This window comes from Amblyomma maculatum, chromosome 10 (assembly GCF_055883805.1).
Source record: "Amblyomma maculatum isolate TAMU_Amacu chromosome 10, ASM5588380v1, whole genome shotgun sequence".
Lineage (NCBI taxonomy): Eukaryota > Metazoa > Arthropoda > Arachnida > Ixodida > Ixodidae > Amblyomma > Amblyomma maculatum.
This window is the reverse complement of record NC_139353.1, coordinates 37,360,688-37,380,272: the sequence shown is the minus strand read 5'-3', so window position 1 is coordinate 37,380,272 and position 19,585 is coordinate 37,360,688. Positions and strand designations below refer to the sequence as shown.

The 19,585-nt window shown below is 45.6% G+C and overlaps 1 protein-coding gene across 1 annotated transcript in view; it reads right to left on the bottom strand.

The window, feature by feature from the left end:
• Positions 1 to 19,585, bottom strand: part of LOC146176187 (cytochrome P450 3A14-like) — a 43,118-nt gene that overhangs the window by 558 nt on the left and 22,975 nt on the right. Inside the window, exons 8-11 of the mRNA XM_084581273.1 lie at positions 19,167 to 19,275; positions 15,781 to 15,872; positions 5,926 to 6,066; positions 5,081 to 5,243 (exon numbers count right to left, since the gene is read on the bottom strand). Of these exons, the coding sequence (XP_084437399.1) occupies positions 5,081 to 5,243; positions 5,926 to 6,066; positions 15,781 to 15,872; positions 19,167 to 19,275 (505 nt within the window). The remainder of the gene's footprint in view (positions 1 to 5,080; positions 5,244 to 5,925; positions 6,067 to 15,780; positions 15,873 to 19,166; positions 19,276 to 19,585) is intronic.

The window sequence follows — 19,585 nt, the reverse complement described above, 5'->3', positions numbered from 1 at the left end:
AACATATTTTGATGCCTAAATTATGCCTTATCTTAGCTATTTTATGGATTTCATCCGAATTCTAGTGTCCATTTGCGGACGTCAGTGCGCGTATGAGTGAGAACTTTTCTAGTACTGTAAGTAACGTCCTCGATTCTCCAGCCCGGACGTTGTGTCTGGTCGTTCTGTCCGTGACATCAGTTTCGGCTTCGATTTGCTGCGTTTTCTGTTTTAAAAACAGTTCTATATATAACTTTGAAAAACGATTTTTCTCTCAAAACAGAGGACACCGAGGAATGTAGTGTCATCAATAGCTAAAAAACATATAGCACCGGAGATGTTTCCCTCAAATTATGCAAACAGACATGTTCGCGGCGGTGGTGTTGCGTTATTGCTTCAGGATGACGTTGAAGGCGAATTACTTGAAGCATACACTTTAATTACCACAGATTATGAAATGATTTCAGTTTCTACACAAAGTACTGTATTCTCTGTGTGTTATCACCCTCCTAACGGTAATATTGCATCATTCTTACAGTTTTGTGACATGTTCTTGGCTTTTGCTGTTCAGTATCACAATAAGAAAACCTTAATAGCTTGTGGTGACTTTAATATTGATATGGGTAATCCCAACCCATCTGCTAGAGATTTTAATATGACTGTTATGTCTAATGGCTTTGTTAACCTGATCAATACACCAACCAGAGTCACAAGCGAAGGCCATTCAGTTCTCGATTTAATTATTACTAACTCTATGCAGCTGAATGCTTTTTCTTGTGTTTTATCTTGTTGTGTCAGTGATCATCTTCCCGTGTTTGCTTGCATTAAGAAGGCTAGTACAATAGGGAGTAAGTCCACATCAATCACATACAAAGCTATTACAGAATCATCATTGAAATCCTTTAGGGATGCGCTCACGAAAGTGTATTGGAGTAAGATAGCTGAACTTCATGACGCAAATGTTGCTTATAATACGTTTATCGATTGCTTTAAACAGATATATCGCGACTGCCTTCCTCTTGTAACACGTGTGAAAAGTCGCAGAATCCGCAAGCCTTGGGTAACTCCAGAGCTTCGCAGAGAAATACAAATGAAAGACAAACTGTATAGAAAATTTTTGACCAGCCGGAAGGCTGAGGACCTTGCGGTATTTAAAAAATATAGGAATAAACTGACTAAAAAACTGCGGTCTGCACGAACAGCCTATCATGTGTCACTTCTAGAGGTTAAGGATGCTCGAAATGGTGTACTATGGTCGAGACTAAATACACTTCTGCAGCGGGACAGCTCACGCACTGCATTAACAAAATTAAATATTGATAGAAAGGAAGTTTCTGGCGTTGAACTCGCTAATGTATTTAATACTTTTTTAACGAGCTTGGCTACCCGTGCTGCCGGATCTGACGCTTGCAAATATCTTCGAATTCAGAATGATGAAACAATTTTTCTGCACCCAGTCATGGTAGGCGAGGTAGTGTCGGTGATAACAAATCTTAACAATAGCACTAGCTGTGACATTGATGGTATCCAAATACGGCCAGTCAAGCATGTAGTTGATATAATTGCTCCTATACTTGCTCACATCTTTAACATGTGTTTAGAGGCTGCAGTTTTTCCGGTAAAAATGCAATTAGCAAAAGTTGTTGTTCTTTACAAAAAAGGAGATCGCAACGCCCTCGGCAACTACAGACCAATCTCTGTTTTGCCAGTGTTTTCGAAAGCATTTGAGAAAATGCTCCATTTAAGAATGTCAAATTTCACCCATAAATTTAACTTGCTAACACCGTTTCAGTTTGGCTTCTGCAAAAGCAAATCAACTGAACCTGCGTTACTCCAACAAAAGGAATATATAATAAAGCAACTTGAAAACAAAGCTATTGTCATTGGTGTATTTGTGGACTTCTCAAAGGCTTTTGACCTGGTAAATCATGAAATCTTACTAAATAAATTACACTGCTATGGTATCCGAGGAAAGGCGCTCTCACTCTTAAGTTCCTATTTGTCGTTTAGACAGCAAGTGGTGTTCATAAATGGTATACGGTCTGAGCCGAAGCCGCTCTTCTGCGGTGTCCCCCAAGGCAGTACGCTAGGGCCTCTACTCTTCAATATTTACCTAAACGATATTGTCAACATCAGCGATAATACAAAGTTTTTCATCTATGCCGACGATACGAGCGTATTTTTTTCAGGTGAAAGTCTTCATGAACTTATCAAACAATGTAATGCCACAATGAAAGCACTTGAGGTCTGGTCTGCAGTTAACTTGATGCAAATAAACGAGAGTAAGACCAAAGCTCTCATATTTAGGCCGAAAAACAAAGTTATCCCACCGCACGATAATATTATATTAAACTCGCGGGCTGTAGAAATAGTTGAGCAATTTAAATGCCTCGGGGTTATATTTTCTGTCAGTATGTCATGGGATTATCATGTCAATTATATCTTGAAAAAAATAGCTCAAATCACTGGTATTATAGGCCGTCTAAAATACATACTTCCCACAAAAACTAAGATGCTGGTATACAATTCAATATTCAACTCGCATTTAAACTATTGCCAGTTAGTGTGGGGCACTACAAAATTCACTAACCTTGAACGTATTCATTTAATGCAAAAAAGATATCTCCGAAATGCATATAATTTACCATTCCGACATCCAAGTGCAGCTCTCTTTTCTCATTCCAGAGTTATTAAAGCACATAATCTTTATAAATATCGCCTCAGTGTTACTTTTAAAACAGAAATCAGGAATAATGTAACAAACCTTAAGAATTTAGCAGAACTAAGGAAAAAAGAATCAGTCTATCCAACAAGACGTGGCGAAGAATGGACAGTGCCAACACCTCGATTAAATCTTGGTAGGGAATGCCTTCAGTACACTCTTCCATCTCTTCTAAATAGGTATATCCACATTAACCTCGATTTGTTTTCTTTTCCACGTCGTGAACTACATAATTTGTTTTTGAATAACATGGTTTAAGTTTCATTATGTATACATATTGCTGTTTCGTGTATCTTCTGGTGTTTCTTGATGAGCTTGTTTTTAAAATTGTATATACTCTTGTGTTGCCTCCCTGCCAATAATTAGGATTGTAGACTCGTCAAGCTGCCCAAGGGCAGCTTTTTTCTACGATTCCTCCATCTGTAGTTTTAGATGGGAAATAAACTTTGACTTTGAGATACAAACTTGTATAATTTTGTCAGTGATATATTTTCTTTAATTAAAAAGACTAGCGTAAGTAACTAGGACACAGACATAGAAAGAGGCAGGACGAGCGCTAAATATCAATTGAGGTTTAACTACGAGAGAGAAGTAAATAAATGCACTTCGGTGGCGCATGCGCGCACTGGGTTATAAAAATATAAGCAAAATTATTCAAACTGTGGCACACTGTTCCTGAGGTATATTTCTTCTTTTCTTGCATACAAGTCCGGATCCTCAAGCGCGCCTATGAGGTCGCCAACAGGCTTGACCTGCTGGCCATCTAATAGGGCAATGTAACTCGGCCCTATATAACTATCCGGCTAAATAAAGGTTTCTTCTCTCTCTCTCTCTCTCTCTCTGGACCAGTCAAGTGTATCATGCTGACACAGTTATCACCTTCCCTTCTAATCTAATAGGCCTCACATATCATACGCCCTAACCTCGTGCCTCCCCTACCAAGCACACACGTGGCATCAAACGCGGGAAAACACCCGCAACGCTTGCAATGGTTGGCCACAGGCATCGCACAGCACACGAACACTTTGATTTTCGCCTCCATCAAAAAACGGTCACCGTGGCCGGTATTCGATTATTATAACAGAAATAAATTAACTGAATTGTGAGTATTTTCATTTCTCATGTGTTCATGCTTAACTGGCCGCTATAATGGCATGTAATTGCGCTCTGAGTGCATCTTCACAAAACTAAATTCTATTGCATGGTACCTAATACGCACATAAAATAGTGCTCAAGACTTCTGGCGTACCTTACTCTCGCACGTTAAGGATTCACATGTTGAAATGTGTAATATGCAGATTCAACGTCGCATGCACAACTGTTGATATTCGTAACATGTCTGGACAAAAAAAAATAATATCTCTTATATCTTTTAGGCAAGTATTAGAAGGTGCTGGCTGACTGGATTTCCTGGCCGGAAGGCTATGCAATCAAATAAAAATAAAAAGAAAATAGGTGATATTTCTATGTAAATTTGCATTGTTTGCATATTCATTATATCACAACGTACTAAGCGAAAATTCTCACACTTGTATTAATTTTAGCCATTCCACGAAAACATGACAGAAGCCCAAATTTACGCTCAAGCAGTACTCTTGAGCGTAATTAATTTTTTGTCCGTTGGCAGAAAGTGAATGGAACATCTTTAATAAGGCTATAATCCCGCAGCATATGTCGGAAAGTTTCCACACATCGCTGAGAAACCGGGGCTCTCGTTAGGCAAAAGTTTAGGAGTTTCTTAAAAGTGTTTTTTAATGTTTGAGTGTTGTTTTTTGCTTGTATTTCTTTTTCTTCTGACAATACAAATATTTGCATAGTGCGCAAAGACACTGTGTCAGTACTTGAACAAAAGTTTTAACATTATTTGGATACTGTGTTCTTTTTCTTTATGCACAAACCAATCAAAAGGTTTTGAAAATTGTCCGGCTGTATACAATATTGCACACTTGTCTCCTTATGAACAGGGTGATCCACTTCTAGCTATAACAAGGCCACTGCTTTCAAAGCATCATTGCGTCCGACCCGGCCATTTCATAAAGCGATGCGGCAGGCCATGCGAAGCATCACCTCCGCGTCCCACTGTGCATATATTGTTTTGCTTCCATAGGCGCCTGCATCCGACGCAAGGCTGCTTTGAGAGCAGTGACCGTGTTATACCTAGAAGTGGATCACCCTAAAATTTCACTAAACTTGTACACTTCCTAATAATGAAGCTACTCCTGTAATTATTTTAGTATTATCAATATGTTCAAATAAATTAGTAAGAATCTCGTACAAAATATAAAAGGATCGCTATATTTTGTTATAGCATTTCCTGCAAAGCGATCGAGGTACTGAATGCCAGTTTACAGGCTGCGGAAGAGAAAATATGCCTCTCACCATTTGTGATACTCCGAGTTGAAAGCAGTACTTCTGCACCAGTTTCGCCATGGTGTATTTCATATTGAGCACGGCGATTTTCATGCCAACGCAATTGCGTGGTCCAATGCCAAATGCTACGAAGGCCCTCTTGTTGAGCTTGTCCTCGTTATCTGGGGAAAATCTTGCATTTGAAAGAGCAGATAAATAATTACAAGCGTGGCAGTTACCGTTTAGTAGTTATCAAAAAGATCTTGTCTGCATATCGAAAGACATTCTGTGATTTTCTGCGAGCCATCAGATGTATATTATTCAGGCATTTGAGTCCATCGTCTGGTCGGAATATAACGACGATCATAATGCAAGTGGTGCATCCACTTAACGCTAAATATCGGCGAGGGATGTTGCGCAAAGCTTAACATTTACAAATCTCAATAATAAAGGTTTTCATCATCATCATCATCATCATCATCATCCAGATTATACCTACACTGCAGGGCGAAGGCCTCCTCCTTACTCCTCCAATTACCCTGTCCTGTGCTAGCTGCATCCACTTGACCCCTACGAACTTCTTAATCTCATCCGCCCACCTAACTTTCTGCTTTCCCCTACTACCTACGCTTTCAATCCCTTGCAATACAATCCCTTCCCTTCACTTGGAAAAGAGATTTTATTATTTTTTAACTCTTACAGAGTTACAATAGGAGCTTCATGGGGGAAAGAATTTCCCGGCGTGTATGGTTTTCAAGCGCTTCCAGGACGATGGTACGGCATCACAAGGACAGTCAAAGTGAGAGCAGTTTTGTCAAAGCGAAGTCTAAGTTTGAGTAGATCAACTATTACATATTGATAATTCAGAGTCTCACCTCTCTGGCTTGAATTCTAGGGGCTCAGGCCAGAAACGCGCGTCCCTCTGTATTTGGTAGAGCGGCACCATGAAGCATGTCCCCGCCTTGAACTTCCTCCCTTTGTACTCGAAGTCTTGGTCAGCCGTCCTCGTCACAAACCTTAAAACAGTCCAAGAAAGCATGCACGAATAGCCAATAGACATGAGTAAAGCCCTATTCGTTATTGTGATTTGCAATGCTAAACTTCTTTACTGTCTGCGTTACCCTGGAGTGCGGCCGTTAATCTCACAACCAGATAAAAAAAAACAGTTGTTTAGAAATAATTTATATTGTAATAGGGCGTTTATTGACGCTCAGATGGAGAGCTGTGAGGACAGGACCTTGCAACGGCGAGCCCAGCGTACTTCTTCTTCGTCGCACAACGCACAGGTGCATGTCGATGGCGATGACTATCACAGTACATTTTCCCCCCGGGTAAAAAAAGGAGCCATCCTGGCGACTTATGGCGCGGAAAGCACAGCGGGGTCATAGAATGGCTTCAATCGGTTCACGTGAACTGTTTCACGACCACGGCGACGCAAGTCCGCAGAGGGCGTGACGGGCTCAACTACGTAGTTGACTGCAGATGTTTGCTGGAGGACCCTATATGGCCCGTGGTAGCGAGCAAGAAACTTCTTTGAAAGGCCAGGGGTTGTGGAGGGCACCCAGAGCCACACCAGAGAGTTCGGGAGATATGGCGAAGCTTCGCCGGTATCACGGAGGTATTTTCGTTGCCACTGATTTTCTGTTGTGAGAGAGCGGGCGAGCTGACGGCATTCTTCTGCGTACGTGACGGCATCGGATAGCGGGGAAGATTCGGAAACGTCAGGGCGGTAGGGAAAAAGTGTGTCCATAGTACAGGGTGGCTCGCGCCCGTAAAGGAGAAAGAATGGAGAGAATCCAGTAGTGGCCTGTGTCGCGGTGTTATATGCGTAAGTAACAAACGGTAGAACTTGGTCCCAATTGGAATGGTCGGTGTTCACGTACATAGCCAGCATGTCACCGAGAGTGCGGTTAAAACGTTCTGTCAGTCCATTCGTCTGAGGGTGGTACGAGGTAGCGGTGCGGTGTATGATGCGGCATTCTTTCAGGAGAGCCTCAAGAGCGTCTGATAAGAAAACGCGTCCGCGGTCACTGAGCAGTTCGCGAGGGGCACCATGGCGAAGAACCAGGTTTTTCAGAATAAAGGCAGCCACGTCGCGTGCGGAAGCAGAGGGCAATGATGATGTCTCAGTGTAGCGGGTTAGATGATCCACTGCCACGATAATCCAGCGGTTGCCAGCTGAAGTTGTAGGAAGGGGACCGTATAGATCTATGCCGACACGATCAAACGGACGGGCAGGACAGGGCAACGGCTGCAACGAAGCAGAGGACTTGAGAGGAGTTTTTCGGCGTTGGCAAGACTGGCAGGAGCGGACAAAATGGCGGACAAAGCGGTACATTCCACGCCAGAAGAAGCGTAGACGCAAGCGCGTGTAGGTTTTCAACACTCCGCCGTGGGCGCACTGGGGATCAGTATGGAAAGCAGCACAAATTTCGGCGCGGAGATGACGGGGGATGACTAAAAGCCACTTCCTTCCGTCGTGAAGATAATTGCGGCGATAGAGCAGCCCGTCACGAATTGAAAAATGGTGAGCTTGGCGGACAAGCGCCCGAGACAGACGACCTGGAGAGTGACTTGAAAGAAAGTCCAGAAGTGTAGATATCCACGGGTCGCGCCGCTGTTCCGTGGCCATGTCAATAGTGGCAAGCGAAGACAAATCGTAGGCGCAGATCTCATCAGGCAACGAAGAGGGAGGCAGCGGTGAGCGCGAAAGAGCGTCCGCGTCAGTATGCTTGAGGCCTGAGCGATATATGACACGAATGTCATACTCTTGGAGGCGAAGAGCCCAGCGAGCAAGGCGGCCGGACGGGTCCTTGAGGGACGCCAGCCAGCACAGAGCGTGATGATCAGTGACCACATAAAATGGTCGGCCATAGACATACGGACGGAATTTGCCGATGGCCCAAATAATGGCCAAGCATTCTCTTTCTGTAACAGAATAATTGGACTCTGCCTTGGTCAAGGTGCGGCTTGCGTACGCCACCACATAGTCTCGGATACCAGGTTTGCGTTGGGTGAGAACGGCGCCTATCCCAATACCACTAGCGTCAGTGTGAATCTCAGTTGGCGCATTCGGGTCGAAGTGGCGGAGGATGGGAGGCGAAACCAAAAGACGGCGTAAAGTGTTGAAGGCGTCATCACAAGCAGGTGTCCATGCGGAGAGGTCGGAGCTACCGGAGAGGAGCTGGATGAGAGGAGCAATAATAGAGGCGAAATTTAAGATGAAGCGGCGAAAGTAGGAGCATAGGCCAATGAAACTTCGTAGCTGCTTCAGTGATTTTGGGCGTGGGAATTCGGCAACTGCACGAAGTTTGGTGGGATCGGGAAGAATGCCATCCTTAGAAACGACATGACCTAGAATTGTTAGTCGGCGAGCAGCAAAGCGGCACTTCTTCAGATTCAGTTGGAGGCCGGCGGTAGCGAGACAAGTGAGAACGTCCTTCAGTCGGAGCAGGTGGGATTGAAAATCGGTAGAAAAGACTACGATATCATCGAGATAGCAAAGACAGGTTCGCCACTTGAATCCACGAAGCACAGTGTCCATGAGGCGTTCAAATGTGGCCGGGGCGTTGCAAAGCCCAAAGGGCATGACGTTGAATTCATATAATCCATCTGGTGTGATGAAGGCAGTTTTAGAGCGGTCAGCGTCAGCCATTGGCACCTGCCAGTAGCCAGATCGTAAATCCAACGAGGAGAAAAACTCGGCGCCCTGCAAGCAGTCTAGTGCGTCATCGATGCGTGACAGAGGATAGACGTCCTTGCGCGTGATCTTGTTGAGCCGGCGGTAGTCGACACAAAACCGGAAGGAGCCATCTTTCTTCGGTACCAACACAACTGGAGACGCCCAGGGACTGTGGGATGGCCGAATGACACCCCGACGGAGCATGTCGTCCACATGATCAGCAATTACTTGGCGCTCCGAAGCCGACACGCGATAGGGGCGCTGGCGCAAAGGTGCAGTTTTACCAGTGTCGATGGTGTGCTCTACGACAGACGTGCGGCCCAAGTCAGTTTGAGGAAAGTCGAATGAAGAAGCGAAGTTCTGCAAGAGGGCGACAAGTTGATCACGTTGCGCAAGTGGAAGATCAGCATCAATAGCATGTTGGAAAACGTCGGAGGGCGTCGAAGCGGTCGCAACATCGCAAGAGCACAGACTAACGTCGAAGGAGGGGGTTGAGTCAGCAAGAGTGGTGATATGACTGGGATCAAGCTCTTCAAGACGTCCAATGCATTCGCCACGGAGCAGGACTGCTGGGCAAGAAAATGGGTTCGAGGCGTAAAGTGCACTCTTGCCGTCTTGAATTTCGAGAACAGGGAACGGAAAAAGGAGGCACGGATGACGGGAGGTGGCTTCGGAAGGTGTAAAAATCGCAGTCAAAGGAGTTACCCACTCACAAGACAGTGGTACGAGGGCAGCAGAGAACGGAGGAATGTCGGTGTCATGGGCGACGAGAAGTTTTGCAGTGCGGGGAGGGGTATCACAGAAGGGGGCATCACAGAGGGGGGCGAAGGCAATTTGTGCACGAGCACAGTCAATAACGGCTTGATGAGTCGATAGAAAATCGCATCCGAGGATGATATCATGCGAGCAGTTCGGCAGAACAATAAACTCGATGGGGTACAAGACGTCTTGAATGAGCACACGGGCTGTGCAAGATGCGGAGGGGTGAATGTGCTGTGATGAGGCGGTGCGGAGCGAAAAGTCGGAAATCGGAGTGGTCACTTTGCGAATTCGACGGCAGAGCGCTTCACTGATGACGGAGACGGCTGCACCGGTATCGACGAGAGCGAGAACTGTGGCGCCTTCTACAGAAACTTTGATAACATTAGCGGGACGGCATGGAGGACTTGAGGAATTCGAAACAAGCGCAGTTCTTGCCCCCGGAACTGCGACTGTTAGTTTCCCTCAACGGTGCTGGTAGAACGTCGCAGCATTGGAGAAAGCGATCGGCGCCGAGGAGAATGTGATCGACGAGTGGTATAGGTTTGGCGATCTTGTGGGACAAATTGAGAACCGGGCGGAATCATTTGCGAGCGTGAGTCGGTATCGTACGGGTAAAATCGAATGTCAGGCTGTGAAGGTTGGAGGCGCTGGCGACAAAGGCGCGCAACATGGCCCGGCCGACCGCAGGCATAGCAAATCGGAAGGTTGTCCGTAGTACGCCAAGGTTTCATAGGATGTGGGCGGAACCTTGAGGGTGGGGCTTGAAACGAAGGCTCAGCATGCGGCGGTGAACGGTAGGCAGGGACCTGCACATAGGAGCCAGACGTGGGCGAAGGTGGTGGCCTAGCCGTTACTTGGGCATACGTGAGAGGTGCCGTCACAGGCGGCACCACGGGGTTGGACGGCAAGGCATCAGCGACGTGTTCTTGCACGACACGGCGTATAGCAGGGGCCAAAGATGGAGCCAGTTCAGGAACGAGGCGGCCCGAGTCTTGAAAATGGGGAAGGAGTGAGATTTGACGTGCGACCTCTTCACGAATAAAATCTTTGATCTTTTGATTCAGCGGGCTCCCTTCAGAAGTTGGCGAACCACCCAGGGCTAATGCGGATACGCCTTCGTCGCACACACTGGAGCGGCACCTAGAAGCGCGCCGCTTGCGGAGCTCGTCGTAGCTCTGGCAAAGCTTCACGAGTTCACTAACGCTGGTGGGATCTTTCGCTACCAGCATCTGGAAGGCGTCCTCAGAAATGCCCTCGAGGATGTAGCGGATTTTGTTTGCTTCCGGCATGGCCGGGTCGACTCGTTTGCAGAGATCAACGACGTCTTCTATGTAGCTGGTAAAGGTCTCATCAGCGCGCTGAACACGATCGTGTAAACGTTGTTCGGCACGAAGCTTACGCACTGCCGGGCGGCCGAACACTTCCGCGAAATTCTTTTTAAATGTCGACCAAGATGACAGGTCAGCCTCATGGTTGCGAAACCAGAGGTTCGCCACGTCCGTCAGATAGAATATGACGTTACTGAGCTTGTATGAGTCATCCCACTTGTTGTAGGTGCTTACTCTTTCATAGGATGACAGCCAGTCGTCGACATCTTGATCGGCCGTGCCGCTGAACAGGCAAGGGTCACGCTGGCGCACGACGCCAGCACACATGATCGTGGGTGGAACGGCCGGCTGCGTCGAAGTGTCTTGCATGGCGGTCGTAGAGGGTAGTGTACGGCTTCGCAGTTCCAGTTTGGGTGGGATCGTTTCCGGCACCTCCGCCAATTGTAATAGGGCGTTTATTGACGCTCAGATGGAGAGCTGTGAGGACAGGACCTTGCAACGGCGAGCCCAGAGTACTTCTTCTTCGTCGCACAGGTGCATGTCGATGGCGATGACTATCACAGTACAATATATATGTGTGTGTGTGTGTGTGCGTGTGCGTGTGCGTGTGTGTGTGTGTGTGTGTGTGTGTGTGTGTGTGTGTGTGTGTGTGTGTGTGTGTGTGTGTGTGTGTGTGTGTGTGTGTGTGTGTGTGTGTGTGTGTGTGTGTGTGTGTGTGTGTGTGTGTGTGTGTGTGTGTGTGTGTGTGTGTGTGTGTGTGTGTGTGTGTGTGTGTGTGTGTGTGTGTGTGTGTGTGTGTGTGTGTGTGTGTGTGTGTGTGTGTGTGTGTGTGTGTGTGTGTGTGTGTGTGTGTGTGTGTGTGTGTGTGTGTGTGTGTGTGTGTGTGTGTGTGTGTGTGTGTGTGTGTGTGTGTGTGTGTGTGTGTGTGTGTGTGTGTGTGTGTGTGTGTGTGTGTGTGTGTGTGTGTGTGTGTGTGTGTGTGTGTGTGTGTGTGTGTGTGTGTGTGTGTGTGTGTGTGTGTGTGTGTGTGTGTGTGTGTGTGTGTGTGTGTGTGTGTGTGTGTGTGTGTGTGTGTGTGTGTGTGTGTGTGTGTGTGTGTGTGTGTGTGTGTGTGTGTGTGTGTGTGTGTGTGTGTGTGTGTGTGTGTGTGTGTGTGTGTGTGTGTGTGTGTGTGTGTGTGTGTGTGTGTGTGTGTGTGTGTGTGTGTGTGTGTGTGTGTGTGTGTGTGTGTGTGTGTGTGTGTGTGTGTGTGTGTGTGTGTGTGTGTGTGTGTGTGTGTGTGTGTGTGTGTGTGTGTGTGTGTGTGTGTGTGTGTGTGTGTGTGTGTGTGTGTGTGTGTGTGTGTGTGTGTGTGTGTGTGTGTGTGTGTGTGTGTGTGTGTGTGTGTGTGTGTGTGTGTGTGTGTGTGTGTGTGTGTGTGTGTGTGTGTGTGTGTGTGTGTGTGTGTGTGTGTGTGTGTGTGTGTGTGTGTGAGAGAGCGTCCGTTATCACTAGTTGCAACACAACACGTCTTCACTGTGGGCATTAAGGGCTACAACATCGTGATTTTTAACGTATCCTCGATCACGGGTGCATGTGTCAATTGTTTCATGCACAATAGCCTTGATGCTCCGCTAAATATATGTAAAGAAAAGACGTTCTTCGTATCACGTATGACGAAACCATTATTATTATACCCGCATCATACCTAATGGCCTCCCAAAGAATTGAAAAAATAGGGCGCCGATTTTGTATTGCCTGCTGGGTGGGATATAGCATCCTTTACACTGGTAGAATGGAAGGAGACCTAGGAGTTATTATGGATATACTGTACGCTTGTCCCATTTTTTTTTTCTGTTTTGTTCACGGCAGCAGCCCCCTAACCACACCCTACTGAAAAAATTGTATGAGGCAATAATCTCACATTTTCTTACACAATCTCACTCAATTTACATAACAAGTTACATACAAGTCGCATATAATTGCATAAGGTCTCATAGTTTCTTACGCATTATCATAAATTGTGTAGAATATTTTATTATAATGATGTGCACCATATGAGAGCCTATACAACTAGATGAGATTTTATGAGGGGATTGCCCGGTAGAACTTATGGTTTTTCAGTAGGGCAGTATTGTACAATGCCTCTGAATACTTCTGAACAATCCTTGTTTACCTACAATATGTATATCATTTGCATTTTGAGTCTAGAGGCCGCCTGCTGTGGTCGCATCGTAGTCTAAGTAGACCTTCGTCCTATTCACGAGAACCCCAGAATTGAAAACCGTGACAAAGAAACGTCTAAAACATACGTATTTATATAAATCAAAAAATGATTGTGATTACTGAGGTTCGAGGTGCAGCTCGACATGACAGGTAGGTACGCAACGCATTTCCGAGGAAAAGCCTTTTTTTTCTATATACCACGAAGACTTGGTACTGTAAGCCGAAGACCTCAGGAGCGAAGGATGAGACCGCTGACACGATCTATAGCCGCAACAGAACAGCCAGCCGCGGCGTCACGTGTCACCGCCAGCCACCTTTCTTCTTCCAGTGGCCGTGCGTCGGCCGCGCTTTTGACGCAAATAAGGAAGGCGCCACAGGGCCCCCATCTATACTGAAAGTCAAAAGCAAACTGAAGTCTAGGTGTCAACTCTGCATAGTCCCAGCAGGGACACCGGTCACCCTGGATCCTGCTTCGGCACTCGATACACCGGAAAAACCTATGATCTGGATTACGGGTGTACAATGCCGAGCTGCAGCGACAGGGCTGTCAATCATGAGTAAATTATGAAGATGGCTGGCCAACTATGAATTGCTGTTACGAGTGAGAACTGCGACACAAGCGAGTTTTTTCACACTGCCACTTAGCTTCCGCAGCCCGGTGCGATCGTCAAGCGTCTGCTAGCTCCGCACTTAAAGGCATTACGCTCGGTCGGTCGGTCGGTCGGTCGGTCGGTCGGTCGGTCGGTCGGTCGGTTGGTTATCTGTCACACTTGTTTCTGTGGACACCTGAACCGCGCCGTAAGGGTAGGGAGAGAGGTGGGAGTGAAAGTGGAAAGAGAAAAATAAGAGCCGTAGTGGAGGACTACGGAGTAATTTCGACCACCTGGGGATCTTTAACACGCGCTGACATCGCCCGGCACATCTCTTCGTTTCGCCTCCATCGAAACGGAGCCGCCGAAGTCGGGTTCGAACCCGGTCACTCCGGACAGTAGTCAGGCGTCTTACCACTGCACCAACCCGGAGGGGACCAAAATCGGGCTCATCTTCATTTTTTTTCAATTTCCTTCCCAGTATAGCGGTAACGAAATTCGAACATTTATTACAGCGTTGGTCTTTTCCGAAGCAGCATCCGTTACCGCTTTGATGCGAAACCTCCTCTGCCTATAGGCCTACGACTGAGCCGGACACGGAGGAGGTCAATTTGTCACCTGGAGCGCCCGCGGGTGTCGCCCTTGTTAAAAACTCTGCATTTGTGCAGACACGCTTTTGTTGCACGAATAGAGCATACATGATGCAATCCTTCTAATGACATCGCTGTCTCGTCTTTTCCGGTGCAAACATCAAGCCAATAAGCACTAGGACACTGCTGTGCGCTGATGCCCGCTGTGGGCGGAGCTTCAGGGAATTTGCCCGCCTGTCGTTTCTGCCCCACGTGTGCCTGCTGGCATTATGGCGGCAGTTCGCAATGGGTGATCGGTTCAGCGTGCCAGTCAAACTTTCACACATAAGTCCCCTGCTTTAGCCGGGGGAACCACACTGATCCCCTCGCCAGTGTCTATGAGGAATGAGGCGCCAGATAGCTCCTCGGCTACATAAAGGGGCGGCTGGGACGACAAGAGAGTTCATACGCCGTCGTCAGCGATCTCTGTCGGTATTACTTGATCACGAGCACAAAGGTGTGCATGGTGCGATGTCGGAAACTCCGGTGGTACCAGAAGAAGGAGGGCTGGAGCCACGAGTTTGACGTGAGCGTGAAGGAGAGCGATGACTTTGATGAGATGGGTGGGACTACTTGGGTGGACGCCCGAGTGCTGCGACTGATGCATTGAGCCAATTGAGGCGGGCCTCTAGGCTCGAAATCGCCGGGTCAGGTGGTGGCAAGACAGCAGTGACAGACTTGGTGACCACCTCATGAACCTGATCGGCGAGCTCCGACAGGTGATCGAGGGTGATGCCGCGGGTCGCCGCGAGAGCAAGGCAAATGTGGTGAGGCAGGCGATGAAGAAAAAACTCTTAAAGCAACGCTGCGTTTGTGGAGACGTCATGCTCCTCGCGAGGCTTCCGCATCCAGCGCAAGAACTGACAGGACCGCCTGTCACCAAGGTCCTTGCAAGCAACTGCAGGAGCAGGGCGAATTCTTAAGGCATGGTTCTGTCCAGCAACTTGGGCTTGTGGCGCTGATAGATTATGTCCTCTACTGCATGTTCCTGGAGCAAATCCGAGAGCACTCGCAACATCAGTAGGAAACGCAGAAATGACCTTGTAGTAGCGCGTCGTTTACGAGATCGCATCCGGATTTGTCACGCATGTCTCCTAATGGAGCACTGATTACCTGCACTGACATAATTATACATACAACGCCTCTGTTGCCACGACGAAAAGTGGCTTTAAGATCACCCTTGCAAAACTTTAATACTAGCATATTTTTAACCTTTAAGGACCAAACAATGGCGCCAGAAATCACTCAGCGAGTCTGCCGGGTTGCAACACGCTAGACCATGCCCGTGTTTTGTTAGCGCGAAAGGACTATCGGAATGCCTCCGCCACGTCGTGTGCACATTGTCAAGTTATCTATTCTAAAATGCTGAGTAGCACCTTGGGCCTCCAACTCTTCTTTCAGGAGAGCTACCACAGCACTCGCAACAGTCTCGTACAATAAAGCACGTGACGCCCCTCTAATGAAATGGGATGGCACAACAAACGAATGCAAATCGCACACTCTCTGCATACTCAAAATTATTTGGCGCACTCACGTGAGACCCGGAGGATACAGGCGCAGAGTCTCGTTCATGACTTGTTCCAGATAATGCAGCCTCTTCATAACGGTATCGTAGTCCAGTGTGCCCTAAACGAGAAATCCGGTATTATTCTGTGTATTGTGCTGAAGCCTAGGACTCGTATACGAAACATCGGCACGACGATTCCATTTTTAAGACGATTGAAAAGGTCCATACCTCACACTCGCTAAGCGCAGACTACGCTTCGCTAATTGCCGCGTGGAAATAGTAAACGTAATGCACGCGTAAATGCACATCACTCCGGGGCGTCTACGTGATACTCATAGACGCTCTAGCTCCAGTTATATGCATGCATTAACGCATGGCACTGCACGCTAATCGAAATCGACCCAAACATCAATATGCATGCAACGTCCGGGGCCCTTACACAAAACATAACATCGAGGCACTGGAAATCATCTAGCGAAAATCTGTACGATTCATCTTAAATAAATATCTTACACTGACTCTCCAGCCACTCTTAGCAAAACACAATATACAGAGATTGCAAACACGAAGAAAAGTTTAAAAAATTGAAGCTTCTTTTCTTGCTCAAAAATAGCAAACTCTCTATGAGCCCTGATGTATTTCTTAAGCCACTCACAACGCGACATGCACAAAATCGTCACACGGAACCATTAACACCATACAATGTTAAACTCATTGCCTTTAAATACTCATTTTCCGCCCACACAATATCTCAATGGAATGAACTCGCGCCTAAGGTCGTAAACAGTATCGATGCCATTGACAAATTCTTTATTTATAGATTCTGAGCTGTGTTCCCTTGTTTTTTGTTATGTCCTAGTACTCATATGTTTTCTGCGATGTAATTTGCCACGTTTTGTTTATGAGCTTTTTTTCCCCCTCCTTATAGGACCCATCTCAGGGTCTGCACTATTGTATCACAAATACAAAAAGTGCTAAGAAACTCAAATTCACGTACATTGCGTAAACGAAACGAAGAATGTTTGGTCGGCAGGTGGCAAGAAGTTATAGTACGCAGCCCTTTGATTCCTCCAGCTTTTAGGTTTCCTTCTCTCATAAGTGATAGGTTTTGGGCGGAAAAGTATTAAGGCTAAATAATCATTCGAACAGAGAAAGCAATGGACGGACAATGGAGAATAATGGTAGCGGCTTTCGTTCACCTTGACGATTATCATGCATTGGTCCGTGTCGTCTCGCTCACAAGCCTTGTCTTTGGCCGTTCGCGTATAAAAAGTGACTGATACTGAATTTATCACCACTCTCATTTTATTTAGCTTAAACGCGTTTAGAGGTGGCAGTAGTTTCCCTTCACATTACCGTCGTCTCTCTGTAATTGTTTTTTGATTCCTATGGTAGTTCGGTTACGGAGACAACTATTTTAACTTGTTTTGTAGGAATCCAGCTCAGTAAGATATATATATATATATATATATATATATATATATATATATATATATATGTTTACTGTGCTTGGCGGCGATTCTGAGGGGGCTTTACCAAACCATGCCACGCCGCTAAGTTGAACCTTCCTCCACTCACTCTGGTACCCAAATTGCAGAGCTGTATGACCGACCATCAAAGCAGACTGAATTTTTTATTGAAATAAAGGTCAATCTTCTTCATGCCTGTTTACTTGAACAATGAAGGTTGACTTGCTAACCTCACAAAATCTAATGGGTTCATAATTGCAATCAGAAACCGCCCTTCTATCATCCCCGGTAATGAGGTTAGGCAACGCTTGTCCTATTGTCCAACCTAATCGCGAACTCGCGAACATTGTTTTTTGTTAACTTCTAAATTTCAGCTCTAGCTTGAATTCAGAGATAATGAAAGAGAGTTTGCTAACTTCTAATTTTCAGCTCTAGCTTGAATTCAGAGATAATGAAAGAGAGTTTTGTTAAGCGTAGATTTGCTTGCTTCGGCAAGGGCGTACATGGTTTGACAATAATTAGGGCAACAGAGCAGGTTAGCGTTAACAGTAGACATGGTCGCGCCTTAAACACCACCTTTTCATACCGCGTTTCTCATATATATTTAGCTGTTCATGTTTTTGGTAAAGGAAAGCTCAGTGTCTGTCTTACTTTCCGCTCAGCACCTTTACTTAATTTCGTCATGGTAGTTTGGACCCAACGCGGCAAGGTGAAAGCCATTCGAGCCCCAAGAGGAGAAATCGGAAGATGCGCCCCGAGTAGTAGAGCTTACACTTGTTTCTTGTTCAGTAATTTTTATTTATATTTATTCAACGTTCATTCTGAAGCTTTTGTGGCCTTACCATCTGTCATGCAATATGCGGACGACAGAAGATAAACAGCACAAAAATATATACCTGGGTTAATAAGCAATTCTTTTAATGGGAGGGTTGGCAAAAACACAAGCACACAACTGTTTATTTTCTTTTTCTTTTTGCACGATGACAAGCTTACCGATTAGGTCCTGGATTTCACAAAGGTTTAAATGGACTTGCACAGAATATATTTTTCAAAAACATTTGGACGGGTACTCGCACCTCTTTGTTTTTTTGCACGTCAACCCTAAGCCATAATCAACAAGCGCACCCGCAATTGCACCTCGTCAGTAGATTAAAAATTCAAATTTGCTTCACCAGGCAGTCATCAGACATGTTTGCTATAGTGTATAGTCTCTTTCTGTTTGAACGCATAACACACGAGGCCTTGTCACATTCAGCTGGGCGATGCTAGTAGCACAGATTCAGAACACAGAAGCTTTTATTTATTTATTTATTTATTTATTTATTTATTTATTTATTTATTTATTTATTTATTTATTTATTTATTTATTTATTTATTTATTTATTTATTTATTTATTTATTTATTTATTTATTTATTTATTCAGGTTACCCCTTAAGGCCCTCCAAAGGTGGGTATTACAAGGGGGGGGGGGGGGGGGGGGTGATGCAATTGTAGCAAACACAATACATTTATCTATATTTACAACAAGAAACATTAAAAAAATATTAAGCAAAACATCAAAAGAAAGAAAGACAGCAGCAAAATATTCGACACATTTCTGTCACAGCGAAGTAGCTCTTGGAATTTGTTTATGTCAGTTTCTGTAGCGATGTGAGTTATTCCATTCAATGATATTGCGAGGAATGAATGAATTGGCATAAGACGATGAATGGCACTTTGCGCTTTTAGGATTGTTTTTTTCAGCTTTCCAAGCAAAATAGGCGCTCAAAATGTCTAGTCGTTTTTTTATACTGGAGAGCTTAGTCCTTAAAATCTCAAGTGATAGTTTTGCATTTCCATCATTTTCTCATGACACGCTTGCGTGGTGATTGATTCGTTTATGTCTGTAGTAACTCAGTGAGAGGCAAGCAAAATAAAAACTAAACCATTCAATATTTACTTACCTGATCATGTACTGCTTCCCTGATTTCTTGGCGCACCTTCTCTTGCACATCCGGGTGCTGGGCGAGCGTAAACGTGAGGTAACTCAGAGATGAAACCATTGTCTCAAACCTGCATTAGGAGGGGCCTGAGAATAGAGTTTGCTATTTCGGAATCATTTAGCAAAACTGTTGAATTCATAAAAGCTATTGATTTTTTATCGCAATAAGAAGTTATTTGTTCGTTCCTATTTGCCTACTTCTCTAGCGCATAATAACGATAGCATCACTATCATCAATGTGCTTACGTTGACTTGAAAAATTATAACTCAATTACTAGACCCATAAGCAAAGGCCGATAAAACTCCGCTGTTTACTCTTCTATGCGTTCTCATACGTCATTCACATGTTGAAAAGTTTATACATGCCTGCTCTGCGTGAAA